Genomic DNA, 16,251 nt, shown 5'->3' with positions numbered 1-16,251 from the left:
GGAGACATAGGACATAGCCCTATGTCCTATTGTCCTATGGGAAAAAAAAAAAAAAAAAAAAAAAAAAAAAAAAAAAGCAGCACTCAGCATTAACCAGGGCAGTACTGTGAGGCTTGGGACACCAAGGCACAAGCCGCAAAAGCACAGTAAAGTCCCTCTGCACCAAAAGATGAGCTAATCTGTCCTGCAAAGAGAGCAAAGGAGCTCCAGACAGAGGCACGGGAATGAAGAGACTTGAGGGGAGGAAAGGAAAAGGACAGTCACTAAAGCTCTTTCTTTCCTTCTGGAGCTACATGCATGAAGGTGAAAGTCACTCAGGGTACACACTGCAGTTCCCCATCGTCCAAGTACACCCGAGTCCTTGAACAAAAGCAGTCCCACAATTGCGTCTGCCTTCTCCCCACAGGGGAGCAAACAGCACTTGTCTTTCCCAGCCTGTTGCCTGCAATACTATGGGGACCTCACCTCCTTCCATGATACATATGAAGATCTTCTGAAAAAGAAATAGCAAGCTATGGCCTGTGAGGCCAAAGCATGGGCCACAAAGGGACACTAGAGGTCTCTCTGCACCAAAGCATGAGATAACGAGTCCTCCCAAAGGAAGAAAGGTGCTACAAGAAGAGGCACAGGAATCACAGAATCATAGAATCATTAAGGTTGGAAAAGACCTCTAAGACCATCAGTTCCAACCGTTAACCTCGCACTGCCAAGTCTACCACTGAACCATGCTTCACAGTCCTTCTTTGGACGTGTTCCAGCACCTCAATGTCTTTATTGCAGTGAGGGGCCCAAACACGGGTTGAGGTGCAACCAAGAGCCAGAGCTGAGTACAGGGGGACAATCACTCCCCTGGGCCTGCTGGCTACACTACTTCTGATACAAGCCAACAAGCTGTTGGTCTTCTTGGCCATCTGCCCAAAGAGCCAGCACACTGCTGTCTGATACTCAGCTGGCTGCCGACCAACATCCCCAGGTCCTTTTCTGACAGGCCGCTTTGCAGCCCTCTTCCCACAGTTACATGGGGGTGCTGTGCTCCCAGTGCAGGACCCTGCACTTGGCCTTGTTGAACCTCATACACTTGGCCTCGGCCCATGCAGCCAGCCTATCCAGATCCCTCTGCAGAGCCTTCCTACGCAGCCTCAAGCGTGTGGATACTCCCACAGAAGTCCTCTCATCGAGCATGTGTAGTTTCCCAAGGGAAAGAAAGATTCACCGGTGTTTTAGAATGGTATGAAGCTATCTGACATCACCACAAGGAAAGCTACATACTGAATAGTGAAGGAAGGTGTGAAGAAGAAAGCAGTCACCAGTCTACCACCAAATTTAACCACTGTGCAACACATTAAAACCAAAAGACTTATATTAGGAAACAATGTGCACCAGCAAGTTATATATTTTGAGTTTATGTCGATAAATGGAGAAAGATAAGGAATGAAAACTTCTTCCACTTAATAAAGAATGATATTTGTGTCATTTCTATGCAATATTGACAAGTACGGGAGTCACCGGCCGGGCCCGCAATCTGCTCCTGCCTGTGCCACCAATGCCCTGAGCACCCCCCAGTGCTGCAGGCAATGCCACAGCTGCCCCACAGCCCCTGGGAACAGCACAGAAGGACGAGCATAGGTCCAGGGGTCCCGGCAACGCCCCTGCACTGGTACAGCTCCTCCTCGCTGAGCATTTGGGAGCACAGCCCCCTGCCCCCAGGGCTCCTGCCCAGGCCCCAGTGGCGAGGCAGACCCGCAGCACGGGGATGGCCGTGGGAGCGGCCGGCTGAGAAATTCGGCTCCCCGGGCCCTGTCCCCCTGCCCAGACCTTCCCCTCTTGCCCCACGAAGGCCTTGTGACATCACAGGGCCATCGGTGACAGCACTGCGGGGCTGCTGGCACCATCCCTCACTCAGCGCGCAGGCAGCGGTGCTGCTGGTGACTGGCTGAGCTCAGGACAGGGTGACGGCCAGAGATCAGGCCCTCCGAAGGAGCCCAAAATGCTCAGCTCGGGGCTCTCCCTCCTCTTCCTGCTCTGCATGGCCTCTCTGCTCCCCGGCAGCCTTGGCTGTTCCAGCCGGCCCTCCTGGGCCACACTAGTGTGGGACTTGGCTCCCGAGGACCTGGAGCACCAGGGCATGGGCACGGGGAGCCAGTGCTCCTACCTCCCCGACCTGCTGGACCAGCTGTGGGCGTCCCTGGATGTGCAGGATGCAGCTTTTGCACCCATGGAGGTGCTCTACAGGAGCAGCCCAGCCCTGTGCCTGCTCAGTGGAGTTTTACTTCTGGGGATTTGCATATGGAGGAAAGCCAGGAGATGCCAGACAGAGGTGAGTGACGGAGGTCAGGCAGGCCAGGCAGTGCCAGGTTGCTGGGACGGCCAGGCCTTGGACCTTGGGTCAGTAACGGCTAGGACAGGGAGTAACAGCCCATGTGGCCATGAAGGACCCTGTAGGACCCTAAGGTGTCCTGGGTCTTTCCTGGACCCCTTCCCACCCCTGGGAGGCAGAGGTGGGTCTCATCCTCCAAAGAGGAAACAGACAAGGTGACGCAGCGGGAGAAAAATATGGAGCCTGCCTGAGGCTTTCTTTGCCCATCATGCTCCCTGGAACAGCCCAGCAGGACCCAAAGTTCTCAAGGAACAGCCAAGCCCAGCTGCAGATGTCCCTAGCCCCCCCAAGGCCCATGTCCCTTTCATCATGCCCCCTTTGGCCTCTTGTTTCCAGGGGATAAGCAAGATGCCCTTAGCTTCCTCATGGACATGCTGCCACTGCCGGTACTCCTGCGACAGCTATGAGGTGCTATGCCAGATGGAAGGAAACATCGTCCTGATGCAGAGGCACCTCAGAGAACTTCTCCTCCACCACCCAAAAGCTGGCAAGACCCAGAGAGCCAGAAAGAAAAGAGAGGTGGAAGACATGGAAGAGGAGGAGAGCATTTTCTCTAGCTGCTTAGACAGCCACGGCTCCCAAGAGGCTCTGGGAAGGAACTGGGGGGGTTTGCTCCCCAGCGAATAATATGTGTGAAACAAAACAAAGGAGGTTGTGTGTATTGTCTTCATCCACCCCTGGTACACATGTCCCCTGGGAAAGTGGGAGAGGAGAAGCGAAGAGGTAAAGAACAAGAGAGGTAATCTGGAGTGGGGAGACATCACTCTCCACCTCCCAGAAGGAGACCCATGGGCAGCCAGTGTCTGAGCAATGGCTACTCTGATTTTCAAAAGCTACAGGTTTTATTTCTTAGCATTATTTTGTTGTGATTCTAGCACTGCTTCATGTCTGCAAGAGGCCACCAAAGCTGCAACATCACTCAGGGCCTTCCTGGATGGTTAAGAAGGGGGCAGCATTGCTGAGGGGCCTGCCACAGCTGTAGTAGGGTTTTCCCATGCTGCATCTTAACCTAGTGCCGGTCGTGGGTGGCAGTATGCTGAAATGCTGTCCTGGTGGCATTGGCAGTGCCCATCATAGCTGTGGCTGTGGCAGTAGCACCGGCAGTGGTTTGGGGGGCTGCAGGCCCTGTGTGGCAGCGCAGTTCCCAGCACTGCTGATGTCGGGCTGCCTGCTGGGCTGGGTGCAGGATGCCTGAGGGTGCTGCTGGCTTCTGTTTGCTTTACCTGATGGAGCCTTCGAATAGGCTCACCTATTCAAATACCTCATAGGGTAACAGATTCCTTTCTGTCATCCTCCGAGTGTCTTTCTGTGAGCCCCAGGGGCCTCTAAGTGCCCTTCAGTTTGACCCAGGGACATCTGATTGCCCTTTGGCTTGGCTGAGATGCCTCTGAGTGCCCCTCTGTTCCACAGGGGACCTGCAAGTGTCTTCATGTTCAGTAATGGTATCCAAGGGCCTTTCAGTTCAAAGCAGGTGAATCTAATTGCCTTCCTGTATACCCAGGGACCTCTGAGTTCCTTTCAGGTAAACCCAGGGATCTTCCCATGTGTTTATGTGGCAAGGTGGCCAGTGGTGGTTCCCTTTTCAAGCTGACTATTGCTGGCTCTTATCTAACACGTGGCAGCTTCTGGTCTCCTCTCACAGAGGCCAGCCATGCAGCCCCACTTGCTATCAAAATTTTGCCTTTTAAACCCAATGTCTTGTCATAGTTCCCCACAGGAACCACATCTTCCTAGTTTTTCACAGTACCTTTTCATGTGCATCTTGCCCCCTCCACCAAGAGGACCTGCCCCTTATGGTACCTGTGGCCCCAGATGAAAATATGTTGCCTATGGTGAAGTGGGCAGGAGGCGCCTGAGGGGATGTATGCAGACAGTCATGTGGTCCATTAATGATTACCTAATGACCTTGAGGGGTGGAGGGATGTGAGGGGACTGGGGCCTCCTGGGTGCCAGGTTCCCCCCCACACACTGGACCTTGCTCTTTGCCCTGTCCCTCCTCCTGGCCCCTTGCCTTTTGGGCCTAGCTTGGGCAAGTATAAAAGAGGCACAGGGGAGTGGGAGGGACCAGGAGACCCTGACGCCAGAAGGGAATCTGAGGAGCTCACACAGGTGAGGGTGAGGGATACATATGGGACCAAAGTTTCTGTGGGTGAGAACTGCAAGGAACCTAAGCATCCAGTGGTAGAGCAGGAGTATGGTGGTGATCCAGATGTCCGAGCATGGGGGGAATTGACAGGGGATCCCTATGTTCCATAGGAGACCCAGACACTTGCGGGGTGCAGGACTGTTGGGGACCTAGTGCTGGTGGGGTGTTCTGCAAGGGACCCAGGAACCTGGATGGGATCAACAGATGACCCAGGTGTCCAGGGGACTTCTGTAGTGGACCCAGGAGTCTGAGGGGGGCTTCCTCATGCATTTGGAGGGGATCTATAAGGGACCAGGGTGTCTGGGAGTGGAATCCACAAGGGACACAGGTGCCCAGGGTGGGTTTTTCATTCAGGGCTCCTGCAGTCCTGATGGCCCTGACCCTACCTACCACAGGTACTCATGGCGAGCTGGACTCTATGCGTGGTTCTGGTGCTGGCATCAGTGGCAGGGGCGGTGGGTGAGACCCGCTATGAGAAGTTCCTGCGGCAGCATGTGGACCATCCCCGGACCCTCGGGCTCATGGGGCACCGCTACTGCCAGGTCATGCTGGCACGACGGCAAGTGACAGCCTCAGGGCGGCCTTGCAAGCCCTCCAACACCTTCGTGCATGCACCGGCTGAGGACCTGGTAGCCACCTGCAAGAACCCTGCTGATGCTATGGGGATCCATAGCACTTCAACACCCATGGGCATCACAGCCTGCCGCCTGCAGGGTGGGAACACCCGGCCCCCTTGCAACTACCGGGCCCGGCAGCTCCAGCACCATGTGCGTGTTGCCTGCCTTGATGGGTGGCCCGTGCACCTCGCTGGCACTCATGCATCCCCTGATGAGGCTTGATGTGGGGGCAAATGTGTGGGAAGTGGATCCCCCCTTGCTTCTGGCAGGGGCTGTTTTAGGGGCTGTTTTTACAATAAAGGAGGTGTCACAGGCCTGGGCTCCAGCATCAGCTTGTGGGGGGACCCTGGGACCCAACTCCCCTGTTTACCCTTTGGGTACCTCTGACCCCATGCAAGGTGGTTATGGTCACCCTAGGTGCCCCCATAAACCCTTGTATTCTCCCAACCTCCTGGGTGCACCCTCTAGGTGTCTCTGACCTCTCTTGTGCTCCACAGACTGCCCACCATATTCTCTGCCCCCTACCAGGTGCTTCACAGCTTCCCATGAAAGGGACTGGAAGGGGAACAGCATGCAGCCCTAGACCTTTATCCCCACCACTCAATACTGTGCATGGTCCCTAGGGCTGCATACCTTCTGTCTCAAGAACTCTGTGGTCAGTTTGAGGGGAACCAGAACATAGTCTCCAATGGGATCAGTCTCTGTTCTAAATATCCTGAAACCTTAGGAGGTACAAAAGGTCTGGTTCTATTGGGTCTTGGTCTCAACACTGAGAGAAAAGAGTTCCTGATTATATTCTGCCTTGAAAATAAACCACCTCTTCTGCCACCCCTGACATAAGGAAGGGCACAGGGCTGGCTCCTATCCTGCACTTTGTGCAAGTGATGTGGCTGAGCTCAGGAGCTTGATCTGTGGAAATTTCACTTAATTTAATAATTTATTTCCATAAGCTTCTAATTACTGGTTTGGGTATTGAGAAACAAAGAAGATATAAAACAATTACACTAGCACTTATGGTAATGTCTTCCCAATGCTCAATTTCAGGCCAACACCTCTCCTCCCTTCTTGCTACTCTCTACTTCCTTGTTTTTTGCTGTGTTACACTCCCTCCCTTCTTTCTGAGGGGTGGTAGGCAATTCAGAAGGCTGGAATTAGGGCATAAGGGTTTATTTTTTCGAGTCTCTTTGCTTCTTCCTGCTTCTCTGCTCTAACACAGCTTTCTCTGTGTCCTGCAGTTTCTTTGGGGCAATTCCTGTTCTGGTGTAGGTTGCACATGGCCTGTAATCTCTTTGTGTTCATACCTGTTCTGAAATTGCTTCCTCCAAGGGTAGCAGATCCTTTGAGTGAATACGTGCTCTGACATGGGTCACCCATGGGCTGCAGTCCCTTTGCAGTTGTATCTCCTTCGGTATAGCTTCCTCCATGGGCCTAGTCCTGGTTCCAAGCCCTAGTTTCAGCTGGAGCCTGTGCCATAGATAGCAGAAGAGGACTTGGTGAGTCGGGCACCAAGAGCTGGGGGCAGACAGGCCTCCTGCTGCCCATGGCCACCTTGGTTCCTTTTTCCCTGGCTTGGTGGAGAAGTTGGATGAAGTTGGCCTGGAAAACAGGCACCTCCAGCATCTCTTCTGTCCACAGGCTTGCTTGGCTAGGGTGGAGCTGGCTATCCTTCCCTCCTGATTCCTCTTGTCCCAGTACCATCTCCATGGGCTTCAGGGCAGGCTGCAACAGTTTGTCTCCATAGCTGGGGTAGAGAAGGGAGAGTGACAGGGGGTAACTCTACCTCTACAAGCTCTGACTTAAAGCAAAACTGCTGGCGCCTCACCTCTGGAGCACAGGGTGAGTCCACCATTATGGCAAGCCCCTGCCTTATGGGGTTACCAACTGTCACTGATTAATGGGGCTGAAAACAAGATAGCTGCAACCACCCATCCAAAGACAACAGCACTGGGAAGGGCAACACAAAAGAGGGGGACATGAGTACCAGAGCGACCCAGGACCCTCCCTGCAAGGAGTCTCCAAATAAATCCACTGGCTCTAATGGTTTTACTCAAGAGAGTGTGGTGGGAGACTACAAATGCTGCTCTGGGACTGGGAGTAGGGAACCTGAGTAGATAAAACAGGTGGTGGAGTCTTAAATGAGCTTTGAGAGCGCTCAACACTTGAACCTCAGAACCATCTGGGAGAAGAGAGAGAGGCTGGGACATATATTGTGTCCCTTCCAGGTCTCACTGGATTTGCTGGGAGAGGCATTGGAGGTGGGCTGCCTGTGTGGCCAGTGCCCTTACTTAATGGGGCATTTCTCTGTGGTCCTGAGACCTTGGGCTTTTTTTTTTTTCCTATTTTGAAAACCCAGTTCCTCTTTGGAAGAATGCAAATATGTTGTTCAGAGTATGACTTACTTCTCTCAGTGTTTACTGCCAGCATTCCTTTTGTATCTCTTCGCTGGTCAGTAACAGCTTCCCTTGAATTTTCAGTAGTAAAGTGTTTAAACTGATGCAACAGACAACTTGTAGTGGCAACTTGGAGCTACAAACTTTCCTCTTTGAGGATTACCAGCTCCTGTGACTGCGAAAATAACTGGAGAGATCACATCAACTCTTCTGTTGGGAGCAGTCCATTAGCAGGCTGGATGGTGGGACATGGTGATGAAAGCAAAATTAATTGTTCAGGTCAAAGCGACCCAATACCTAGCATATGAAAAATTATGTGTCTAATGACCATGGCCAGAGACCCGCTTGCCTTGCAACTACAGAAAAGCCACCGTTACTGTTACAAAGCTGAAATGGAGAGGCACTTTTCTGTCTGGAAGAGCTATTTCTAAAGATTAAGCAGAGTCAGTGAATCCCACAATATGGAAGACAGACAGAAGAAAAATCAGGGATGGATGAGGAAATGTTTAACAAGGCCTGATTTTTCTCCTGTTTGTCTCCCACACTACAGGACTGTACAGGTTTATCCATTAGTTATTGCTTCAGGGGGAAACATATCATGACCTCTGTTGATGTCTCACTGAGAAAAAAACTCAGAAGCATACCTCAAGGAAATTCACACTTACCTTTCCTTACTGATATTCTAGGAGAGCTGATGCTACAGATCTCTGGAAGCTTTAAAGACAGAGTTGGTTGTTTTCCCTTTGCCAATAAGAGGACTGACTTAGTAAAAGGAACTGAGGAAAAGAGACTTTGTGTGGGCCCTATGAAGCACCAGATGCTCTGTAACCCCAGATTTGCAGCTATAAATAGCCCAGTCTTATGTAATTTCAGCTCAGTCTTCTCTGTGTACTGTGATGGATTTATGTATTGATTTTGCTTTCATGGCCAGAATGGGCCTTCGGGCCACCTCTACTAGATGCTATTTTACTTGTCAAAAGCGTATTGAGGAACATATTCAGCCTAACACATCCACTGAATACCCTAGCAAAGCACAGAGCCACTGTACTAGCACTCTGAGAAGTACACGCTACAGAACTGCAAAACATTTGCAGAAGTGGGAAGTAAGCAGACTGTAGATGCTGAGCCAACAGGCTTTATAAAGGTACAGGGCTGTCTGTGCTTCAGAAGTAACTCAGGGATTTAAGGCTGCTGAAATGTTTGCAGTCACAGCTGTACATTAAAACAGTGTATAAGAGCATCGAGGCAGCCTTTTAAATGCTTCCTGCTGGCTACTCTCAAATTTAATTTGCTTAAAAAACACATTTTTACTATCCCCACTGGGAGGAAGAAATGAAAAGCCTTGCAAAGCCAGTATTAGCAGCACCACTATGCATAGACTTTGACCTAGCATCTGGTCGAGGTCCAAAAGCCGAGACAATATGAACGTGACTGACAGCTACACGGAAGGAGGACCTGCTATTTGCTTTGCACTGGAGGACACCAAACTTCAGCCACAGGCCAGCAACAGCATTTACTCAGGGTTCATCAGGCAGGTCTTTCTCAATCATTTCAGATAAATCCACCTGTCCCAGCTGGACTTTCACTTCACGAAAGGTAGAAAAATTACGGTGACTGCACGAGCCTTTCTCAGAGAGTATGCACAGCAGTTTGAAAGTGCCGACACCGAAAATGGGCCAAAAAAAAGGCCGCTTGAGGGCAGCACTGCTCCATCAAAGTCTCAGAATGGCTCAGAACCTGAACTGCTTTAGAAAACGTCCCCAGGCATGTCCTTTGGCAATTACATACTCAAAATATATCCGTCCAATTTTAAGCAAAGCTTTGAAGGATTCATTTTCCTTGAAGCTGAAGAAACTGTGTGAGGGTTTAAATCTTGGCTCAGAAAGGGTTCCACGTGGGAAGGAAGTGCCAGTGCACCCCTCAGGCACTCCAAACAGTTGGTACCTCAGAATAAATGCCTGCACGTGTTCAAGAAGAGTTACAAAAGTACTGCTGAACAGAGCACACAACAAGGTGCAAGGAGCCTCAGAAAGGAAACTACAAGACGTGTGTTGCAGAATTAAAGTGCATGAAAATATTGCAGGACTTACCATCGAACACAGAAGACCTGAACTCTGGGAGAAAACAGATTTGAGGCCTAATATTTTGCCTAATGCAACACAGATGAACCTGCAGCTTCTTCCAGTTTACTGGCAAAGACTAAATGACTGCATAATTACCTGACAACCTTCTTTCTTCCTTCTCTCTAGAAAAATCTTGTTGATCTAAAAGTAACATGAAAGATACCTTAGTAGCTTGCTGATTTAAAGATACTGCATATTTTTAGTATTATTTTTCACTGGTTTCTTTTAAATACCTTGCAGCCATCTGGAACCACAGCACAGTTAGTTATACACTACCCTGCTCAACATCAGCAGCAAGACTAACTTATTTATAGACGGCACCACTGTGCTTATCACATTCCCAGAAAACAAAAGCACTGAAGCCATCCCTGTACTGAACAGGAGCAGAGAGAAAGATCTTACACGAGCTGTCCAACTTATTTAGAACCTGACATGATGACTCTGAAGCTGTGGGTTGTGGTTAGTTTGCAACTAACCTGAATATACTTACAGTCTTGCTAAAGTTTCTGTGTGCATGTAGCAAGCAGATCGCATGCCTATACTGTTCCTCCTCATCGAGGTGGCTTTTGTTGCAGAGTATAATAGTCCTTTGCTTTCCAGGCCTCAGTTCCTCAAGTCTACATTTTGTTGTGAAACAGGGACAGAGTATCTGTTTAACTTGGAAAGCTTTCACACCAAGAAATGGTCAAAAGGCTATGCCACAGTGCAAACCTAAAGAAATTGCTAAGCATGCAAGCATACTGCATACTATAAATATGATGCATACTGTGCCAAGCAACCTGCTGCCAAGACTGAATACCCCAGTGGGGATCTCAGTAGTGTTGCTCTGTGAAACATCCTTCCACTTGCTGGGTTCCTCTTCCATAACCAAGGCTGGGTACCAGGTTTCTCAGAGACCGTCCTCCTTCCATTGCAGTCCTGAACCACTATTTCATGAAGACCCTCAAGGTCCCTCTCCTTGCACCAAATATCACTAGAGTCATCACCTCCACCTTGTGTCTCCCTTTCCTGAGCAGCTGTTGTTGTTTTTTTGTTGTTGTTGTTATTGTTGTTTTCTCTTTTGCGTTCAAGCACACCAGACAACACAGTAGACCTGAAGGAAAAAGTTTCCAAGGCAAAAAAATTAATCACCATTTCAAAAAGTCCATTTATACAGTACAGTCCAGAAACAACATATTCACAATGTGTCTCAGCCTACTTTTATGCAGAAGAACTGCCACCAAACCATTCCTTAGCAGCTGGGACTCTGGATAAACCCACTTCATTAACAGTCACATCGAGCTGAGTATGAGGGCCAGGCTATTTGTTCAGTGGTGCAAAAAGATGGGTTTTACCCAGGCTCAAACCAGACTCTTGAATCTTCTCTAATTTCCCTAAGTTTCTATTGACTAGACTAAGTTTCTGTTGACCAGATGTCTCTGTACACCTAGAGCCAGGCAACAGGAGTCACCAGCCAGAAGAACCTAGCTCAAAGCTACGTCACCATGGGGCAGAGAGATTTCTCAGACCTCTCTGACTGGGGTCATGGCTACAATAAGAGACTTTGTCACTATCCTTAAACTTCTGGGGTTCAGAATGTCTTTACCACAAGCAACCATGGGCCATTTACAGGCAGCAGACAGCAAATCTGTAATGGCAGCAAGTAGAAAAAGCCAGTAAGGGACCAGTCCCTGCAAACAATGGAAGGGTTTTTGCATTTTTATGTTTTAATAAACCGTTGCATTTATTTTTTAGTTCCCTTCTTATTTAGCCACTTTCATGTTCTGCTTATCACAGCCAAATGTGAAGTCCCAAGGTTTCTAGTTGATTCTGCCTTTTAACACCACAGGGAGACAGAAACTATCACCTTGTTTGTGGGTGGGAAAGTCCAGGTTGCCCAAGGTCACAGAGAAAGACTGAGACAGGAGCTCAGTCCAAGCTTCCTAAACCTTATTATTATTATTAATAGCCTTCCTTCCTATTTATGTGCTTTTCTCTAGGATAAAGACTAAACCCACTGGTCTGAATTTTTCTTTAAAATATATATATATATATAGCTTTTGAATCTTATCTTTCATTTTGCTGCATGTCCTGCAAATTAATGTATGTGTATCACATATATATCTTAAATATGTATAAGATCAGTATATGCTGCATTACAACAGGCCACCAAAACTGTTCCTGAAGCAAAATTATATTCCACTAAGAAAGCAGCTTAAAACTTTAAAAGTTTTAAAACTTCAAAGCAGCTTAAAACTTAAAAACTTTCAGAATAGTAGCCCAAGACTCGTGTCTGAGTCATATCTGCTCAGATTTTGTGACCACAGTTTGCTCTGACACTGCTCATCCCACTTCTTCCTCACTTGCTGTCAAAGAATTAATTCCTCAGACAGGAACAGGGTCTTTGCTTGTGTAGTACATACAAATGAAGCAAATAAAGCTCTCTCACAGGTTTCTCTCTGGCTCATACACTCACTTTAAGATCACACTTCCACAGCCCAGCAGCTAACATTATAAAATAAGCAGCATGAGCTGCGCATCACATTTCCAATGCTACTGAGGAAATTCATTTCTGCTTCCTGGAAAGCAATGGCATTTTTTCAGAACCATAGCAGTGAATTGCTTAAATAGGCACTGCAAAGGCCTTGAAAAATATTTACTCAGCAAAGTTAGTGCTGGGCTCCATGGATTTGGCAGGATGAGTCCTGTGAAACCAGGCTGCTGCTGCATGCCACGCATGCCAGAAGTGACATGGAAAAAGCTTCTCTCCACTGCTATCACATATGAACTGCAAATGTTTAACATCTTCCTCTTAAAATGTACCTTACAAACACAGCAAAATGAAGAGCCAGTTATCCTGCAGTATTCACCCTGAGTCATTTTTTTCCATGGGGTTTTGTTCCCTGCCTTCTTATACCCATGCCAAACAATGTGGTAGGCTTGCCAACATCATGGTGACTTGAAATGCTCATTGAAGAGCAGAAACATTCATAGAAGTTTTAAATTAAAATTTATTTATTTATTTGAGGAGAACAGGTTTTTCTGTAACATTAAGCAAAAATGTTGGTCTTTTTTACTGAAAACCAGGCAAATCTAAATATTTTTAATCATTTGTCCAAGGAAGGGAAAAACCTTATTTCTTCCGCCCCTGTAATATGTACTTTTTTCATATAGAGGGAAATTCCATGGCATTTCTCTTCACAATCACACTGTTCATTTGCCTAAAATAAAGCAGATATCAATGGAATAAAACAAAAATAAATAAATAATAATAAAAAAAAGTGTGAGCTTTCCATTTGAATTCACCTAGATTTTCTTACCTGTATCTCAAAAAGAAAAATGAAGAACGAAGTCCTGTAGACTGACTGACTTTGTTTTTGTGGGCTTTTTTTTTTTTTTTTTTTTTCTCCTTTGTGGTCTGTTTAGCTATCAAATACCACTACCACTAGGAGCATTTTGAGAGCAATAGCAACTGTCTTCAGATCACCGTAGAGCTCAGTCTTCAAACCACCTTTCAGGTCTGACAAAAAGAGGAAATGACACATTTCTGAACCAATGCGCAGTTTAACAGCAACAGCTGATCTCTGTGATCTCAAGTATGTCTGTGATTCCATTTTTCATCTTCTCAAATAAAAAAGGTTCAGGAAGAATAGCAGTATCTCTTTATGTCTGGTAAGCGAAAAGTTGGGGTTGATGGGCTCACCCTCCCCATGCCTTTTGCAGAGGTGACAGAGTCCATCTTCTCTCTGGCACCAGGAATTTAAACAGTAGGAGATTCCCACCACCACCCCACGACAAGCAACGCCAGAGATGGGAAAGAGCCACAGCTTTCCATGAAGGACTGAGCTGAGATGAGGCCAGGCCTCTTCTGTACCTGGGGATTTTGCTCTGAAGTGCATCCCAGCATGACACATTTGGCAGCTCAAAGAGGCTCTGCTCTCATCTCGGTGCTCACTCTCACTGCCTGCAAAGCACGTGGTAACGGCACAGGCATCTGGCAGAGCAAATAACCAACCCCGAACTTTTTCCACCTGCTCACAGACCTTGGGAGAGAGGCGTTTCAAGGAGCCAGCACTGACGAATGCAAAAACCACGCACCTCTTCCTGCAGATACCTCTGTTTCCTTGGCTCTGCTGTTTTTTTTTTGCTGTTTGTGACGTGGTCCTGCCAGATATAAAGCAGAGGCAGAGGAGCCCTTGGCTCAGTCTGTTTTCCAGGTGTCAGAGGCAGCCAAAGAAGCAAGGTGCTCAATGCACTGGGTGGATATGCTCATCCTTCTCCCTGCAGCCTGGTACCAGCTGGCAGCTTTCCCCTTCGCGGCTCTCTTCCACCACCTCTGTGCTTCGGGACAACTCTCTCTGACTGCTCGGTACGTGGTCACCACCTCTGCTGCTGCACCAAGGGCAGGTTGTGTCCATGGGTGCTTTCTGGGTCTCTCCTAGCCAGAAGTGCAGTGGGACACAAGGTAGCAATTCCTTGCTGATAGGGGTGTGGACGTGAGCTGCCCCACTCCCCTCTTTGCGTGGTGGGGCCAGTTCAGGGTGGTTAAGGCTAAAACAGCCAGCCCAGACTCTCCTGTTGAAAGAGATGGTTTCAGGGGTGTACGGGGATGAGTGCGTGGGCAAAGGGAGCACGGAGGGAATGGGGACTGTCTCTGATGTGACTAAGATGGAGGCCAGGCAGGGACTGTGATACCCAACCTAGTCCCCCCGCCCCTGCCTTGCAGCTATGGTGGGGTGCCAGTGACCTCTCAGCCCCACAAGGGACCAAGCGTCTGCCACGAGAGGCGGGCTGCAGGGCACTGTGGAGGCCGCTTGCCTCAAACTACACTCTACTACCATCACCAGGGCTGGAGCCTCAAGTGCCATTTTCCCCAAAAGCCAGTCAAAGGGCATCTGGTCTCTTCTAGGTACACATTCCTCCTCGCTGGAGGATGTCTCCTTGCAGCCACAGCCATGGGCAGCTATGCTGTGTTGCTCCTTATCCCTGCTGCTGGCTCTGTGCTCGTCCTCCTCTCCGTCAGCCCAGCTCACGTCCACACCTGGGTCTTTGGCCTCCAGATGTGCTGGCAGACGCTCTGCCACCTGGGCCTGGGCAGCTTGGCGCTGGAGTCAGAGGATGCCAGGTAACCTTCCAGCCCTGCCTCCCTCTCTCTCCACCTTCCCAGTCGTTTTGGAAGGGCGGAGGCCCACCCAGGCCAAGCTGGTTGGTCTCCCCTTGGCCCCCAGCTGCATCCCTGCTGATGGATGGCACTGGGGGCTTGGCAGTGGGGAGGAGGGAGGGACAGCACGTGTGCCCATGCGCTCCTTTCAAGGCATCCTCAGCAGCTCCCCGGTGCTTTCTCCTTTCAGGCCAGCTGTTGCCCTCTCCGCCATCATGCTGCTCACCCAGAAAGCGACATCTCTGGCCCTGGACATCCATGAAGGGACCGTTCTGCCCCAGACAGGCCAGGGGCTTTTACAGCAAGCCTTGCCTCTCTGCAGCTACCTGCTCTTTTTCCCAGCCCTCCTCGGAGGCCCCCTGTACCCCTTCAGCAGGTTTCAGGTCCAAGCTGAGTCCCTGGGGGCTGTCCCCCTGCCACTGGAGGCTGCTGGCCAGAAGTGCCTTGGGGCGCTGGCACTGCAGGCGCTGCGTGTGGGGCTGGAGGGCTGGCTGCCCCCTGCACAGGGCTGCTCCGTCCTGGCCAGCCTGTGCCATGCATGGATGCGGGCCCTGCTCTTCAGGCTGGCCTACTACACGCAGTGGGTACTGGATGAGGCCCTCCTTGAGATGGCAGGCTTTGGGCTGGTGGCAGGGCAGGGAGACCTTTCAGGCCACGACCTGTGGGTGCTGGAGACCACACACCGCCTGGCTGTCTTTGCCCGAACCTGGAACAAGAGCACATCCCGCTGGCTGCGGAGGCTGGTCTTCCAGCGCTGCCCAGCCCAGCCGCTCCTCGCCACTTTCGCCTTCTCCGCATGGTGGCATGGCCTCCGGCCTGGGCAGGTCTTTGGTTTCCTGTGCTGGGCCATCATGGTGGAGGCCGACTACCGTATCCATCCCTTCCTCAGCACCTGGGCCATCTCCCGTGTTGCAAAGCTCCTCTACCGTGGCACGACCTGGGTCTTCACGCAGCTCATTGTCGCCTACATCCTGGATGCTGTGGAGTCTGAAAGCTTCTCTGAACTCTGCCTACTCTGGACTTCTTACAAGAGTATCCTTCCTCTCTCTTACGGCGTTGTGCTGCTGCTGCTTTCCAAGAAGGCAAAGCAGAACTGAGCCTGTCCTGCGCTACCTTGAGTGGGTGCCTAGGGAATGTCCCTGTACACGTGAGCATGCAGAGTGACAGTAGCTATTGGTCAAGTGACCTCCAGAGACCCACGACTGTCTTTTACTCCTGGGATATTCCCAGCTTTGAGGGATGTACTGAAGCAAGATGTCGATGTCACCAACCTAGACAAAAGAGCTCCCTGCAGCACTGCTTGCCCCGCCTTTGTCTCGAGTCTTTGAATGCTACAAGACCGTAATTGGTCCCTAATCTATGGGGGATACTGCTGCAAGGTACCAGGACCACCAACACCTGAACCAGTCTCAATCCAGTTGCCCCAGTTATTACTTTCCAGTTGCCAGTACAGCTGGC

At 49.9% G+C, this 16,251-nt stretch overlaps 2 protein-coding genes across 2 annotated transcripts; both read left to right on the top strand.

Annotated features, from left to right (window-relative positions):
- Positions 1 to 4,418: 4,418 nt before the first annotated feature.
- LOC118166679 (ribonuclease CL2) lies at positions 4,419 to 5,490 on the top strand. The gene is made up of 2 exons (XM_035325792.1): positions 4,419 to 4,486; positions 4,919 to 5,490. The coding sequence occupies exon 2, from the start codon at positions 4,925 to 4,927 to the stop codon at positions 5,360 to 5,362; it is 438 nt and encodes a 145-aa protein (XP_035181683.1). The 5' UTR covers positions 4,419 to 4,486; positions 4,919 to 4,924; the 3' UTR covers positions 5,363 to 5,490.
- An 8,780-nt stretch (positions 5,491 to 14,270) lies between these two features.
- Positions 14,271 to 15,890, top strand: MBOAT4 (membrane bound O-acyltransferase domain containing 4). The gene is made up of 3 exons (XM_035325791.1): positions 14,271 to 14,370; positions 14,442 to 14,757; positions 14,984 to 15,890. Exons 1-3 carry the CDS (start codon positions 14,361 to 14,363, stop codon positions 15,888 to 15,890), a joined length of 1,233 nt encoding a protein of 410 aa, XP_035181682.1. The 5' UTR covers positions 14,271 to 14,360.
- The last annotated feature ends 361 nt before the right edge of the window (positions 15,891 to 16,251 follow it).

This window comes from Oxyura jamaicensis, chromosome 4, assembly GCF_011077185.1.
Source record: "Oxyura jamaicensis isolate SHBP4307 breed ruddy duck chromosome 4, BPBGC_Ojam_1.0, whole genome shotgun sequence".
Classification (NCBI taxonomy): Eukaryota; Metazoa; Chordata; class Aves; order Anseriformes; family Anatidae; genus Oxyura; species Oxyura jamaicensis.
The sequence above is the reverse complement of the archived record's forward strand: the minus strand, read 5'-3'. Positions and strand labels throughout refer to the sequence as shown.

Excerpts from the sequence above, each read along its gene's own strand:
- LOC118166679 (XM_035325792.1), top strand. The coding sequence starts at position 4,925 with ATGGCGAGCTGGACTCTATGCGTGGTTCTGGTGCTGGCATCAGTGGCA.
- MBOAT4 (XM_035325791.1), top strand. Across the intron at positions 14,758-14,983 it reads CTGGAGTCAGAGGATGCCAG|GCCAGCTGTTGCCCTCTCCG; the intron begins GTAACCTTCCAG and ends TTCTCCTTTCAG.